Genomic DNA, 16,609 nt, shown 5'->3' with positions numbered 1-16,609 from the left:
TACGAGAGGAAGAGCACCATTTTGAAACAATGAGGATGCTGTTGCTCAAAGCATTTTCAGAACTTCAGATGTATTTTACAAGTCACAGAAAAACAATCAATGAGAGACTTCCCTGGCTGTCCAGTGGTTAAGACTCTGTGCTTCCAAAGCAGGGGATGCAGTTTCGACCCCCTGGTAGGGGAACTAAGACCCAACAAGCTGCACCGTGGGGCCAAAAAACCAAAAACAAACCCGGAAAACAAAAAACAAAACAAACAAAAAACACTCAATAACATCATGGAATAATTAGACATATTAATTTCTATGGTTACATTGTTTCATTAGGAAAGGTTTCCAGGTGGCAGCTAACAGCTTTCATGGTGGTTTCTATCTTTGGGGTTGGCCCTTCTTGGTCTTGTCCTCAGCTGCATTGTTGATCTGACTCTGGGGGCCTCCAGCTCGCCACTGACCAACTGTGAGAAGTGAGAAGAAAAAGAACAGAATGGGACATAGAGGAGCAAACTCTGCGAGCAGTCATTATACCAATGTATCTCATACAAAAACAACAAGAATGAACAGATCAGAGAACTACTAAATTGGGAGGAGGGGGCGGAGCATTTAAACATTTTTCGTGCTAATCACAGTATTCTACTAGATGTGTTAACAGCAATGGATTCTAGCAGGTCCTCCCCACAGAATGCAACTGGGAGCCAATGGACTGAATTCTTTAATGTGGATGATCATTTTTTGAATTTTCCTTTCTGATAAGTGAAATTTCCTTGCTTAGTTAATAAGCAACCTCTGGAACCTAAATAGTATGTTTACGGTCTCATAGAAATAACTTTAGTGATTAGATGACTGATAATTACATTACCCATCAATTACTGTTTCTAAACCAACTAGGACTGCCAAATAATGGACCTCTCTCTAAGTGACAATGAGAATTGCAAGCAAACGAGTTCAGATGTTCATAGCATACTAATTAAATTAAATGATTAATCAATTTCAGAGAGACAGTAAGTTGCCCTTTACCAGGATTTGAGAGTGAGCTGTGAAGTGTGTGTTCTAGCTGCTTCATGAAATTTGAGTGCTTTGATGATGAGTTTTAGAGGTACAGGCTATCTATGCTACCTTAGCAGCAGATTTTTTTTTTAGGAAACTTGATCATTGTTTCCTACTAACAGGCTCTATTGTAAGTTTATTTTTCATATATAAAAATGGTTGCTCGATGATGGGTGATGCCTTAGAGGGCCAGGACAGGGAAGGGTGGGAGGGAGCCATGGGAGGGAGGGGATATGGGGATATATATATATAAATATAGCTGACTCACTTTGGTGTACCTCAAAAGCTGGTACAAAAGTGTAAAGCAATTATATTCCAATAAAGAGCTTTAAAAAATGGTTGCAAACTATATGTATAGTGATGATGTTCACTGCAACCTGTATAACAATGTTAAAATCTATGAACACTCTAAATGTCCAGCCAGCAGTCCCTAAGGCTGAACTGGAGAAGGATGGTGGGCTATGGGGAAAGGGTTTCTAGGTAAAAACTACTACTTTAGGTAAGTCTCTGTGGGGTGCTCAAGATGTAGCTTGTGGCTGCATGTCACCACACTACTGGTATGTCAGGCCCCAAATTATGCATATTTATAAAACCTGAGTATCCAGCAGTGGAAGCCTGTGGAAATCTAGGGCTTTTTAGACAAAAACCTTTATTCTTAGAAAAGGTGTTGTAGCAGTTCCTTCCTTTTTTTTTTTTTTAATAGTTAGTACTGTTGGGATACAACACTTGTTAAAAACTTCTAAAACACCCAATACCAACCTGACAAAGGAAGTGGTAATTATACCCTTTAAAAATCTGTAGCAATAATACTATTCTAATATGAAATCTAAACATCAAATACATTTTGTGTGGGAAAACCAGACTTAAGATGCCTCATCTCTATCTACTGAGAAATACCACAAAAAAGGAGAAAAGAATGTCAAGGGTTTAAAGCATCACTGTACAATAGAAGTTTCTGTGATGGCTGAAATGTTTTCCATGCTGTCCAATATGGTAGCCAAAGTGACCATTGAGCACTTGAAATGTGGCTAGTGTGACTGAAGAACTGACTTCTAAATTATATTTAATTAATTAATTTTTTAAAATTTTATTTAATTTATTATTTTGACTGCATTGGATCTTCATTGCTGCACGCGGGTTTTCTCTAGCTGTGGTGAGCGGGGGCTACTCTTCGTTGTGGTGCGCGGGGTTTCTCATGACAGTGACTTCTCTTGCAGAGCACAGGATCTAGGCTCTTGGGCTTCAGTAGTTGCAGCACATGGGCTCAGTAGTTGTGGCTCGAGGGCTCTAGAGCACAGGCTCAGTAGTTGTGGCGCACAGGCTTAGTTGCTCCATGGCATGTGGGATCTTCCTGGACCAGGGTTCAAACCCTGTCCCCTGCATTGGCAGGTGGATTCTTAACCATTGTGCCACCAGGGAAGTCCCAAATTATATTTAATTTAAATCTAAATTTAGTCACAGGTGATTAATGGCTACCATATTGGATAGTGCAATTCTAAAGCATTTTTCAGTGAATATCTGTATGGTTCACAGGAAAGAAGCTGCCACATAACAAAATGGCAGGTAAATTGGTTGCAGAGTTGTGTGCAGATAATCCTATTTTGCCAAATGAATCAATTGAACCAGAGGGTTGTTGGTAGAGAACTTAAAAACCACAAAAGCTGACTAACGGTCTTTTTTTACTATCATCATATGCTGACAGTTCTAAGCAGTGTCAGTGATAAAGTACCCCTCTCCGCCAGAGTGGAATGTACTGGTTCCTGCTCCCAGCTTGATATACACACTGTTCTCCACAAAACCTCAAGTGTGCACAAGGACAAAAGGAAATCAAACGGATTAGCCACTGGGGCTGTTCACAGATATGTGGTGCTCCCACTTACCTGGTGAGATTTCACTTCCCCACGCTTTGAACTCAGGTATAGCCATGACACTTGCTTCCGGCGACTTTCTGAGAAAAAGCTCTAGGAGCCAGGGCATGCTGTGCCATGCTCCCTTTGCCCTTGGCCTTGAACCCCTGGCGATGTTCTAGAGAGTGGCTATTCCAATAGCCTGGTTTCCAGAATGAGGACCATGACCAACCCTCAATGAACACATAGTTTGTTTAAGAAATAAACCTTTATTATTTTAAGTCACTGAGATTTGGGGGTTTTTTGTTACTGCAGCCTAATCTAGTCTGCCTGACAGATGCAATATACCTACAAATTTCCCTTAGGAATTTCAGAATTTAGAGATGGAATGAGAGCTTAAAATTGAAAGGATAAAATGAACGGCTGAACTTTCAAGAATTTATACTACATAAAGTCACCTTTAAGAAGCTTAGGAGAGGAGAAATGATGAAGTATAGCAGTGATAAGGGAGTAGTCACCCTCCAATTCATTTAATATGGCATGGTACTTAAAGGTGTATGGATTTTGATGAACAAATGGACAAAGGATTACAGTGGAAGGTCACTGTAAAGCAACATAAGACTTAAATATAAAAATCATGCTCAACTTATTGACTTAGGGTCAAACTAGGCTAGGCCACCACAAGATCAAATGCAACTAGCTCAGTAGCTTGACACAACAGTTTTCTCACTTGTGCAGGCCGGTAGGGGCTGAGCAACTTTTTCTTCCATCTTGTAGCTACAAGATTTGAATCACTGGCCTCTGTTGGCATACCAACTCTTGATTGCCTTGAAAGGAGGTAATATATCACTTCTGCTCCCATTCTATTGGCAAAAATGTCATTAAGACCCCTACCTGAAGGTACAAGGCACCTGAAAAACATAGCTCAGCTGGGGATGGGGGGGAGCGGGGGCAGAGCTATGGTGTGTGTGTGGCTTTGCCTCTGCCACACTCAGAAGTGCAAAAATAAAACTAGATAACAATACTATTCTGAGACTGGTAGAGCAGAATCTAGCAATACATAAAATTTTTAACTCTGCCATTCTACTTCTAGGAATTTATCCTACAGATAGACATATGCAAAAAACTTTTCGTAAAAGCAAGAGATTGGAAAAAATCTTAAATATTCATCAGTAAGGGCCACATTAAACAACTTATGGTACATCCAGTCATATGATGGAATACCAGTCATAAGAAAAAAATGAGGAAGCTCTTCATGAACTGACATAGAATAAGCTCTGAGACATGAAACTGCAAGAAAAAAATCAATATGTATAATATTCTACAATTTGGGTAAAAAAGCACATATGCATTATGTTTGTATATTTATGAAAACATCTCCTGATGGAAAAAACAAACTGATCACATTGGTTGCCTCCAGAAGGGAAATTGGTGGGGGGGGGGGGGGCAGGCGAGCAGTGGGCAGGGAGAAGTCTACTATAGTACCTATTTTATCTTTTGTATTTTGGGCCATGTGTCAATGTATTACCTAATCAAAACTTAAAATGTTTATAGGGAGATGAATCCAGACTGCCACTGTGTGACCTTGAGTAAATCACTTCATCTTTGTCTGTTTGCCTATTGACAGAAGCAGGGAGTTAGAATCAGTTCCTCCATCCTGTGGGGTTATAAGAAGCCAATTGGGGTTATGTTTGAACCACCCACTGATCTAGAAATATTAAACAGGAACAGCTTGTTAGGGTAGTCAGGGAAAGCCTCTAAGGTGACATTTAGTATCTAGTCAGTTTTCCCATCACATAGGCATTAGAGTGCTTGGTGTGTCTGAGAAACTGCAAGGAGGGTGGATGAGATAGTATGAGGACAGCAGGACATCAGATCACAAGGTAGGGGAGTGGGAAGACCAAGAAAGCTACTCAGACTTGTTTCCTGTGATCACCCTAGCTGATGTGTGAAGACTACCTGTAGGGTAGCAGGCAAGAACATTGACCTTTGGCCTAAGTCTTCCCTCCCCTCCCCAAATTAGCATCCTGAATAGTTGGGGAAAAGTTACTTAAATTTTTTTTCTAATTTGTGCAAGGACCAAAGAACCGAGAGAAAAACTCAAGATTAAGCACTATACATTTTATTTTCCCTGAAATTGCTGTTTGTGTCACGTGTTATCTTTCTGCAGGTTATTTGGTTTGCTTTAAAGCACATTAGTATTAGATAACAAAAGATAACAGAAGACCCATTTGTTTTAGCTTAATAGACATTTATTCTATTATAGTTGAACAACCTCTACACACAAAATAATATGGTGTAAGATTTTTTGAGTGGGAAGGAATTTGGGTCTCAAAGTTTTTGCGAGCCTGCTACGTTTTATGGAAATCATTTAGGCGGGTCTTTTAAAAGACCCTTGAGGAAAATACAAGAAAAATTGGTTCAAGAAAATCAACAGACTTCAAAATTAAACTTATTAAGACAGCAAATCAAGAACTGGAAAGAATTGGGGCAATTCCTCTTCCATATTTCCTACACACTCAACTCCACCTGGGAAACAGAAGCCTAGTCTACAGGAAGACATGATGCAAGCAGCAGGTGGTGGTATGCCCAACCACAACTGATGGCCTGGCAAGTCTGGAATGTTGAGGCTCCTGAGGGTAGTTTGAGCAGGGATGAGAAAATTAACTGTAGACAACACATAAAATTGGAAACCAAGTGAACCTGTATTGACACTAACTACATAACTTCTCAGTAGCCTTATGGGAATGGATCAAGTGGCTTGACCCAAGATAACACTAATTAGACTTTGCAATGTTACTTCTGAATAAAACCAACCCTACTTCCCCCAAGGTGGCTTAGAGTTCACAATGGTCAAACCCTATAAATAAAACGTTTAAAATGTTGACCTAAGCCTTTTCTATCCACCCACACTTGAAAGGTATCTGATGAACACCAATTTCCCAAACCTAGCATCACCAGCTTACAAACCTAAGGGCTAACAACTCCCTTCTCTTTTACCTAATGTTCAATTTCCATCAGTTTCAACATACACTACTGTGTAAATACCATAACTATTTTGCATGAAGTTCAGTATTCTACATACCCCAGTCATGGGATTGAACCATGGGCTCCCACCTTTTATGTGAACTTCAGCGGTACCACAGAAGCCCAGGCAATTTAATTTAGGTTAACCAGGATTTGATTCATTTTTAAGAGAACCCTCTTTCAACAGGTTTATTCAATTCTCTTAAAAATGGTGGCATTCCTTTACTTTTTGCCTTTCGGAAGCAGGTGAAATGGAATATTAGAATGAGTCTAAAAAATGTGGGCCTTAACTATCATGTTTCTGAATATGATCATGATAAAGCATCAGGACATCCTTGGCATTTCCAAGGAAAATCCACTTTAAGGTTTCTCCTTGCCAAACTCCACAAAACAGCCACTTTAGAGTAAAACAGCAGAGCATTGCATCACCCCAGTAAAGCTGCAGGTTTCATTACATGCACCAACAAATCTACATGGCTAATTTCTGCACTCCTTTTACAGAATTTATTTTACACCTAATGTACCAAACAGCATTTTAAACACGGACATATCAACTCCCTAATAAAGCAAAAACAAAGGCATTTCCCTTATTAGAAACAAGATACATCATCACTTAGTCTTCAAACATTATTGCACTTTAACTTTCATAATTTGACAATGCATTCAATGAAACAATCTGCAGACAACTAGTTTTAACAGACAAATTAAAAAACACTTTTAAGCAGACATGAATGTCCTAAATTGTTTATTAGGTAAGAATTTTACAGACATCACTGATATTAGCGGTAGCGGTGGAGCTGGAGAGTATTGCGCCTTCTCCAGGCTGCACGGCGAGATCCACCGATCGTGTGGTGGAACTTGTGGCCCTTGCCAAGGCCGCGGCTCTTCCTGCCTGCGGACGTCAGCCCCCGCATCTCCCTGTGCTTGTGCACTGGTTTGGTGATCCACTGGGTGTCAGGGTTTCTTCTGATAGCTTTATGGAATGGATCGATGAGGATAACCTCAAAGAATTTGTATGTAGAATCTTCACCAACCCAGTAAGAATTCAGGACCCTGAGGGCCCCACAGTGGCGTCCAGCTCGCTCCTACAACAGGAAACAAAGGCCCAAGGTCAGCCTCCCACACATCCCAGTAGCCAATTAGGAAGCAAGAACTCTCTATTCACCACTAGACAAAAGACTAAGGCTGCTCACTTAAAACTATTCAAATATTCATTAAGTATCTCCCCAGAGACTGCGACCAAGTATGATAAGGCAGACACACATACTACAACACACCCAAGTATCCTCAGATTGACTTGCTCCCCAGAGGCTGTGACCCCAAGTATGATAAGGTGTACTTACTATAAAGTAACACAAGGACATCCTTAGATAGGAAACCATTCTCTCTTATTACCTCCTTGCCCACTAAGGCATGAATGCTAAAATCTGGCTAACCAAATTTAGTATTCTGGAACCATGCATTTTTCTAGCATAAAAGGATTAGCAAACTTTTACTGAGAACTTCGAAGGCCACAACAGTCTCTTTTAAAAATAGTCTTCTTTGCCTTTTTTTTTTTTGCCTTCTTTTAAAACAAAACATTTGTAGCTTATGGCGGGGCAACACGCCCTTTTGCCGACCTCTACAACAGAGCATAGCTTAATTAACTAGACAAGAAAGACAACTTTGTACTGACCACAGAAAATTAGTGATATGAATAAACAGAGCTGCTTTAACACCTGGGGAGATGTGCTCTTTAAGACGTTTACCGCCCTTTAAATCTTAGTTTCCATAGGTTCGCATTAATCATAAACACTTTCCACAAAACACTTTCCTGTATACGAACAAAAACAGATTCCCAACGAAAACTGATAAATTCTGACAGCAACTCTTCACTGGGAATTAGTAAAATAAAACCCACCAACCCCATCAAAACAAGAAGGTTCACCTAGGTACAAATGAACAATCAGAAAAGTTGTTCAGATCCTTCTCCACCACCTCCAGGAGATTACCAAGACAAGTGCTACTCAAGACCCACGTACCTCGGCAACAGACTGAAGGCTTCGAGCAAACTTGAGCTGGTTGACACCATGGTGGACAGGCTTGCCGTAGGTGGCACCCTTAGGAACTGGGCGTTTGCGGCCACCGCGGCGCACACGAATACGATATATGACATAACCTATTAAAAAAAAAAAGGAAAAAAAAAGCCCGTAAGAGTCAGTGGACGACTCAATGACTTGTCTCTAATTCTCCAACATCAAATATATTTCAGGCCATCAGACAGTTTCTGCCAAAGCCCTAGGCGAGGACGACCGCTTCCCGGCTCCTCCCGGAGAATACAATTTCACCCAGGTATCCGCGCACAGCCCGCTCACCTTGCTTGGCCTTGTAGCCCAGCCTGCGCGCCTTGTCGGGCCTGGTGGGGCGGGGGGCCCGGTGCAGCGCCGAGAGCTGGCGGTACTGCCAGCAGCGCACCCTGAGCAGAAAGCGCATCACGTCCGACTGCTTCTTCCTCCATAGCTCCTGGATGTACTTGTATGCGCCCATGTCGGCTCACCTTTGAAATAAGCCGCGTATGAGAAGCATCATCCGTTTCACGTGTAACCAGACCCCGTCCGTTCATCTTAGTCCCCACCGACCGCGAGAAAAGCACCGATGATGATGCAATGGTTCTGCACGAACGCGGGGCGCAGCCAGCCCAGCGCCCGGCACGCTGCAGCGGGGCGAGGGAGCCGAGCTGGCCCTGGGCGCCCGGGGGCGAGAGACTGAGCCGGGCGGCGCCCCAGGCCCGGCCTGCAGAGGCCATGCCCGACACCAGGGAAGGTGCCGCCGCCGTGGGTTACTCCTCCATGAAAACCTCTTACTCCTCCCAGCCCACCGGCTTCGCTTCCGGATGCCCCACGCCCGGCCTCCCATCCCTCAGCCCACACGCCTCCCTATCCTCCACGCTTTGGGCCCAGCTCGGATTCGCGCCGCCATCACAGCACCCCCCCCAGCCGGCTCCGGGGGCTGCCACTCCACGCCCGTGCTGCTCCGCATCCCCATCCAACCCGCGCCGCACATTAGGCAGGAGGAGCTCCGAGGACGCAGGGTTCCCGAGCCTGGATGGCCGAGGTGAAAAGAGATTGGCGGCGGATGGAGTAGCTAAAATCCCTACGCAGCCTACCTGATGGCTGCCGCCAGAGGGAAAGGAAAGACCTTTTCTCCCACAATCCCTTTGGCGTTCCTCCCCCACTACAGCGAGCCTCCTTCCGGTGGAAAGCGGCGGCCGCGCAGAGCCTCATGGGACATGTAGTTCCGGTAGCGAGCCCGCTGGGCGGAGTTCGGCTGGGATTGGGCACAACCTCCCCCAGGGTCCCGCCCCCCGTTCGCCGGATTCGAGCCTGAGAAACAAGGGCTGCCGCCGCCGCCGCCGGCGACCGTCCGTAGCGAGGCCTGGGCGGGCAAGCGTCCAGACGTGTTACCGCCGCGAGGAGGCAAGTTGGCGGCCGGTTTCTCGGGGCCGCAGCTTGCGGTACAGCCGCGCCGCTGGCGCGCCGCTCTCCTCGGGGTGCGGGGCGCGCGGGTCTGTCAGGGGGCGTCTGGCGAGGCCTCTTCGCGCTGCGGGCGCCTCCCCTGGGGGCAGCTGCGGGCTCCCCGCTTTCACGCGCGGGCGCGGAAGCAGGAGCCCCGGCGGGCCTGCCCCAGCCGGCAGGTAGGGCGCTCGAGGTGCGGGGGCTTCGCGGTGGGGGCCGCGTCCTTCCCCCCCCTCCCCGGAGCAGTCGGGGTTGCAGCCCCCGGAGGCCCCGCTCCGAGGAATTTTGTACCAAAAGGATGCTGGTGGGGGGCGGCGGGGAGAGGGGTGCCGGCGGCTCAGCGCCTTTCCAGGTCCGTGCTTTTCCTGCGTGCAGATGTGGTCCTAGGTTTGCTGTGTCAGAACTACGTTGTTTTTTTATTTTTTGTGAAAAGCAGAATATTTGTATGCCAAAATCTCGTCGGCAGGTGCGAATGTTTGGGGGAAAAAAAGCCGAGAAAATGCAGGCATTTTTTGTTGCCTTCTCTGTTGACAGTTCATTTACTAGCTTTTTTGCATCTTCAGAATATTTTTATTTTAGATAAGTCATGTAGTTTAATTCTCTTACAAATTCTAGGTTTAAACGTGGCGAAGATGTAGGAGCATCATTTATCTTCTAAATTAGCGGGTTTGATTATTTTTTTTACCCCATTTCCTGTTATCCTTTTTTTTTAAATTACAGCTTTACCGTTGTAAAAGCTCTTACAGATGCATTAACTGATTCAACAGATATTTATGAAGTGCCTCATATGTGGGCAACTGCTGGGAAGGTAGCAGTGGTCGTCGCAGAAATTCTAGCTTGGAAAAGGGCAGTAAACATGAGATGTCTGTTATGCTCTGTGATAAGTGCTGAGGGCAAACATTAAGGAGAGGGAACGGGTAGGAAGTGTCGGGGTGGGGGTGGAAATTTTGGGTGGAATACTCAGGGTAAGTCTTGAAAACTGACATTTGAGAAAAGACCTGAGCCTTGGAGATGTGGGGACTGACTTAAGTCAGAGGGAACAGTGCCAGGGCTGGAGTGTGCCTGCGTTAATACAGGACCGGCGGAGTGGCTGGACTCAACCACAGGGGAAACTCGCCGCTGACATCAGAGGTGAAGGTTCTTATGAGGACATCGGGTTTTCAAACTTTCTGAGATTGGAAATCATTGGAAGATTTTGAGCAGAAGGGTGACTTCATGTGACCTACATTTTAAAAGGATCATTTGGGGAATTCCCTAGTGGTCCAGTGGTTAGGATTTGGAGCTTTCACTTACGTGGCCTGGGTTCAATCCCTGGATTGGGAACTGAGATCTGGCAAGTGTGCCCAGTGTGGCCCCCCCCAAAAGATCACTTGAGGCTAAAAGGAAGAAGGGAAAAAGTGTGGACGATTAGGAAGTTGTATTCATTTTCCTGTTGCTGCTGTAACTAATTACAGCAAATTTACTGGCTTACAAGAGTACACAAGGACTTCCCTGGTGGCCCAGTGGTTAGGACTCCGAGCTTCAAATTCGGCGGGCACAGGTTTGATTTCTGGTTGGGGAACTAGGATACCACATGCTGTGTGGTGTGGCCAAAAAATAAAAGAATAAAAAGAGTACACTTTTATTGTCTTATAGGTCTGTAGGTCAGAAATCTCCATAGGCTAATATCGAGTTGTCAGTTGCACTGTGTTCCTTTTAGAGGTGCTTGGGGAGAATCCATTTCCTTGCCTTTTCCAGCTTCTGGAGGCCACCTGCATCCCTTGGCTCCTGGCCCCTTCCTCTGCAATGCCAGCATTATAGCATTTTCAAATCTCTGTCTCTATCAGTTTCTGCCACTCTTGTCTCCCCCTTATAGAGACATGTGATTACATTGGGTCCACTCAAATAATCCAGGATAATCTCCCCATATCAAGGTTCTTAATTTAGTCACAACCACAAAGTCTTTTTTTTTTTTTTTTACCATGTAAAGTAGAATATTCATGGATTTGGGGGATTATAATGTGGACATCTTTGAGAGATCAGATGAGAGAAGATAGTGCTTTGGATTCCTTCATTAGTGGTGGAGGTGCTAAGTGGTCCAGCCGTGGATGTGTTTCAAAGGTAGAAGGTTTATTGATGGATCAGATGTGGGGGTGTGAGAAAAATTAGTCAGGAATGACTGACTTCAAAGTTGGAATAATCATTTGGAAAGAGGATTCTGGTAATGTGATTAATCACTCATTTCTTAATTAGGTTTTGCAGTTTTGTTTCTTGATTTGCAGTTTCTTATTTACCAATTTTGCAAGAATTGGATTGGTGTTTTCAGTTGATTTTGAGATGCCTAAGAGCAGGGATCATTTCTTGTTTTGCCTTCTAGTTTGTCCTTAATGCCTGGCATTAGGGTGATCCCTCAGTAAATATTTACTGAATGAGTAAAAGAATGGTAAGCTGGAATCTGCTTATTGTATTTCAGTATGTGCAGCATTGTTTGCAAAACTCTTTTAATATATGTTTATGTATGTAAAGTGTATTCGTCTACGACTAAGTGAAAGTATTGCTCACATCCATGATGTTTACATAAGCAAATACACAGTGTAGAGGTTTTCCTCCTGTGATGCTTACATAATAAGATCTATAACATCTCTTTATGAAGTTAACAGTGTTTCGGTGTTAATGTTTTTCAGGTTGCATAAAAAAGTGTGTGTATTACTTTAAAACTGGAATGATTTCCTTAGAAGGATAGAAGGAAGAACAGAAGTACTGACAGTTTGGGATAGCTTTTTCTGAGGTTCTTCAAAGAGAATGCTGACTGAGCTCAGTGTTTTCCACAGAATGGATCACATCATATCTTAATTCTCTAGCCACATTATTGATTAGCCTGGAAAGCAAAGTAATATGTGGTTTTTTTTTTTTAAAATAAATTTATTTATTTATTTATTTTATTGGCTGTGTTGGGTCTTCCTTGCTGCACATGGGCTTTCTCTAGTTGCTGCTCTTCGTGTGGTGCACGGGCTTATTGTGATGGCTTCTCTTGTTGCAGAGCACAGGCTCTAGGTCCGCGGGCTTCAGTAGTTGCGGCACATGGGCTCAATAGTTGTGGCTCATGGGCTCTAGAGCGCAGGCTCAATAGTTGTGGTGCACGGGCTTAGTTGTTCCGCAGCATGTGGTATCTTCCTGGGGCAGGGATCGAACCCGTGTCCCCTGCATTGGCAGGCGGATTCTTACCCACTGCGCCACCTAGGAAGTCCCAGCAATATGTGTTTAAGACTGCATTGGATTTTGCCTGTTAAGCACATACTCTTAGTCATTTACATCAGAATGTCAGGGGTTGATAGGTCACAGATTGAATTGTATTGTCCAGCAGTTTCTTAGGGTAGGGACTGTACAGGTAGCTGTAGCTACTGCTTTTTATATTAACCACATGTTGATGCAGTTTCTGGATAAGTAGTTCCCACTCTTTTAGCATTACAGTGTTAGAAGGGACCTTAAAGGTCATCCATCTACTCTGGAGCCTTTCAAACTCTTGAAACCTGGATTTAATAAGAGGCTTGGCCACCCCCAGAATCTAGTCATGTGATTCCCTGCTCTTTCAGAGTGCCGCAGATGACCTCCTTTTACATTTGGAAGGAAATGGTGCATATTTATTGTGTATGGGAATTATGAAATAATGCTTATAGAACTAAGCTTTTAGTTGTTTTTATTTGTAAGTATAAGTATATATGTGTGAGAACAGCTTCTTTTTATGTAATATGAGTCCCTGCCATCATGATCAAATGTAGAAAATATTTTTGTATGTGCATTTAATGTTATTCATTCAAACCTTACATTAGATACTAATTTTTTAAAGAATTCATACTTTAAAAAATTAGTTTTGGGGGTCTTCCCTTGTGGTCCAGTGAGTGGTAAAGAATCCGCCTTCCAGTGCAGGAGATCCGGGTTCAATCCCTGGGCGGGGAACTAAGATCCCACATGCCACGGGGCAACTAAGCCCACGTGCGCCACAACTACTGAGCTCACACGCCTCAACTAGAGAGCCCGCATGTCGCAAACCACAGAGCCCATGCGCCTTGGAGCCCATGCACCACAACTAGAGAGAGAAAACCCTCATGCTACAACTAGAGAGAAGCCCTCGCACCACAGTGAAAAGCCTGCATGCTGCAGCAAAGGGATCCCATATGCCTCAGCAAAGATCCTGCGTGCTGCAACTAAGATCTGTTGCAGCCAAAAAAATAAAGGAAAAAAGAAAATTTAATTTTTTGGAGGTATAGTTGATGTACAGTATTATATGAGTTTCAAGTGTGCAACATAGTGATTCACAGTTTTGTTATATTCCATTTATAATTATTATAATTATTAAATATTGGCTGTATTCCCTGTGCTGTACAATATAGCCTTGTAGCTTCTTTATTTTATACACAGTAGTTTGTACCTCAAGAATTCATATTTTTTTAAATAAATTTATTTATTTATTTTATTGGCTGTGTTGGGTCTTCGTTGCTGCACACAGGTTTTCTCTAGTTGCAGTGAGCGGGGGCTACACTTCATTGTGGTGCATGGGCTTCTCATTGTGGTGGCCTCTCTTGTTGCAGAGAACAGGCTCTAGGTATGTGGGCTTCAGTAGCTGCAGCACGTGGGCTCAATAGTTGTGGCTCAGGGGCTCTAGAGCACAGGCTCAATAGTTGTGGCGCACAGGCTTAGTTGCTCCACGGCATGTGATATCTTCCTGGGGCAGGGATCGAACCCATGTCCCCTGCATTAGCAGGCAGATTCTTACCCACCGCGCCACCTAGAAAGTATCAAGAATTCGTATTTTTTAATTGTTGGTAAAGCAAGTCACTAATGTTCAGCTTTATGTAGTATTATTGTTTCCCACTTGAAGACAACTAGGAACCTAGAATGTTTCAGGTATGTTTTGATTAACCACACTTACCCTCTCATCTTTGTTTTCTTTTCTTTTCTTTTTTTTTTGGCTGTATTGGGTCTTTGTTGCTGCGTGCGACCTTTCTCTAGTTGCAGCGAGCAGGTGCTACTCTTCACTGCGGTGCACAGGCTTCTCAGTTCAGTGGCTTCTCTTGTTGCAGAGCACGGGCTCTAGGCATGCGGGCTTCAGTAGTTGTAGCACGTGGGCTCAATAGTTGTGGTGCGTGGGCTTAGTTGCTGCACAGTATGTGGGATCTTCCTGGCCCAGGGATTGAACCTGTGTTCCCTGTATTGGCAGGTGAATTCTTAACTACTTGGCCACCAGGGAAGTCTTTTGTTTTTTTTGATGGTATACAATATTTACCATGATCTGTTCTGTTTTCTTTCTTTCCTTTGCTTTCCTTCCTAAAAAACCTTAAAATCCTTACCTAGTGTTTGAGTTATCTGTTTTCAGTTACTTTTACTATTTGCCCTTGATAGTCTTCTCTGAAATATTGAAACAAATCCCCCAGTTTGTTTGATACACACACAAATACTAAATAATGCATATATTTAAACAAACTTTACCTGCTAATCCTGATATCACAAGCGATCAAAGTACAATTGTAGTATACCACTTTTAAAGCAGATATATTAAGACTACTTACAAAGACTCCCAGGAATATTTGATTTCTGAATTTCTCAGATTCTGTTGATTTCAGCATTTTTTCAGTTTGCTGCAGTCCCCAGCACTCATACTTGCCTCCCTTTCACAGAGGGTCTATTGCTGTTAATTGTTGGGTGTTTTTTCCTTAAAATAGCTGCTTCACTCAAGTGCAGTGTGTACCTAACCTGTTAAAACTCTTGAGTTTATTTTGAAGATTGGTATAATATGGGTATAATATGGGACATTTTTCTCATTGAACAGTAAAAGGAGAGGAGGTGAGGATTGGTATTTAGAAATCCAGCTGGGGCTAAGACATTTTCAGAGGAAGGAAAATAACAATACAAAATAACAATAGAAAATCAGAATTTAAATTCCAACAGCAACCTTTTCTGACAGCAGGATCATTCTGTGCTGCTATCACTTTCTTATCTTCTTCTGGCATAGTTAGGTGGCAACTTCCTTTAAATTTTAACTATTATTAAAAAACCCTTTGAAAGAAAGATTCAATGGTATAACTTACAGGAGACCACAATATGCAGAGAGAGTAGAATCCTATGATAAAGGCAGTGACATTAAATTAATCATGAATTCAGAAGTATGTGTAGAAAACCTTTTAAAATAGGTCATAGTTGCTGACATAGGCGTTACCATACCGTAGATAATCAGTGTTACACAAAACTCTGCCCTTATAAATAAAGACTGAGAATTTTTCAGTTGCAATTACTGTGAAAGAAAAGTAAGTCCCCTTAGAGAAGTGGTTCTCCTGGAAGCAGGTGATAAATATTCTTGGGAAGATTTATCAGAAATATTCCAAGTATGCCACACAGGAAATAATGGTTATATCACCTAAGTGATGATTGTTTATCTACTAGTAAAATATAGTATACTGTTCAGGAAATGAGTGCTATGTTCTTATTGTACAGCAATAATGGTAGCATTAAAATTTTTCACGTCAGGAAATTAGTGTTGTGGCTGCTCTAGGTCATAAAAAATTATAGACTTTGACAACTAATCTATGACAAAAGGCAAGAATATACAATGCAGAAAAAACAGGCTCTTCAATAAGTGGTGCTGGGAAAACTGGACAGCTGTATGTAAAAGAATGAAATTAGAACATCCTGTAATACCATATACAGAAATAAACTCAAAACGAATTAAAGATCTAAATGTAAGATCAGAAACCATAAAACTAGAAGAAAACATAGGCAGAACACTCTTTGACGTAAATCTTAGCAATATTTTTTTTGAATCTGTTTGCTAAGGCAAAGGAAACAAAAGCAAAAATAAACAAATGGCGTGTGATTAAACTTAATAGGTTTTGCACAGCAAAGAAAATCATTGACAAAATGAAGACAGCCTACTGAATGGGAGAAAATATTTGCACATATGACTGATAAGGGGTTAATATCCAAAATACAACTCATACAATTCAATACCGAACAACCAAATAATTTAAAAATGGGCAGCGGACCTGAATAGACACTTTTCCAAAGAAGACATACTGATAGCCAACAGGCACATGAAAAGATGCTCAGCATCTTTCCTCATCAGAGAAATGCAAATCAAAAGCACAATGAGATATCATCTCACAACTTGTTAGAATGCCATCATCAGAAAGTCTACAAATAGCAAACGTTGGTGAGGATGTGGAGAAA

The 16,609-nt window shown here is 42.8% G+C and overlaps 2 protein-coding genes across 4 annotated transcripts in view; one reads left to right on the top strand and one right to left on the bottom strand.

Moving 5' to 3' along the window:
• Window positions 1-6,643: 6,643 nt before the first annotated feature.
• On the bottom strand, window positions 6,644-9,146 carry RPL15 (ribosomal protein L15). The gene is made up of 4 exons (XM_057737915.1): window positions 9,061-9,146; window positions 8,270-8,451; window positions 7,937-8,073; window positions 6,644-7,000 (listed from the first exon to the last, which is right to left on the bottom strand). Exons 2-4 carry the CDS (start codon window positions 8,439-8,441, stop codon window positions 6,695-6,697), a joined length of 615 nt encoding a protein of 204 aa, XP_057593898.1. The 5' UTR covers window positions 8,442-8,451; window positions 9,061-9,146; the 3' UTR covers window positions 6,644-6,694.
• A 141-nt stretch (window positions 9,147-9,287) lies between these two features.
• NKIRAS1 (NFKB inhibitor interacting Ras like 1) overlaps window positions 9,288-16,609 on the top strand; it is a 30,774-nt gene continuing 23,452 nt past the window's right edge. For 2 of the 3 annotated variants that reach the window (XM_057737918.1, XM_057737917.1), the window contains exon 1: window positions 9,288-9,588. The gene's annotated coding sequence lies outside the window, so the exon portion shown is untranslated. The remainder of the gene's footprint in view (window positions 9,589-16,609) is intronic. The other variant, XM_057737916.1, reaches the window with a different exon arrangement.

The sequence above is a fragment of the Hippopotamus amphibius genome, chromosome 6 (genome assembly GCF_030028045.1).
Source record: "Hippopotamus amphibius kiboko isolate mHipAmp2 chromosome 6, mHipAmp2.hap2, whole genome shotgun sequence".
Taxonomy (NCBI): domain Eukaryota; kingdom Metazoa; phylum Chordata; class Mammalia; order Artiodactyla; family Hippopotamidae; genus Hippopotamus; species Hippopotamus amphibius.
This window is presented reverse-complemented; position numbering and strand designations above follow the sequence as displayed.

Bases quoted from the DNA above. Each gene is read 5' to 3' on its own strand.
- RPL15 (XM_057737915.1), bottom strand. From the start codon at position 8,441: ATGGGCGCATACAAGTACATCCAGGAGCTATGGAGGAAGAAGCAGTCG. The intron at 8,074-8,269 runs GTGAGCGGGCTG...TTTTTTTAATAG, and splicing joins GGGCTACAAGGCCAAGCAAG to GTTATGTCATATATCGTATT. The intron at 7,001-7,936 runs GTACGTGGGTCT...TTCCTGTTGTAG, and splicing joins GCCTTCAGTCTGTTGCCGAG to GAGCGAGCTGGACGCCACTG.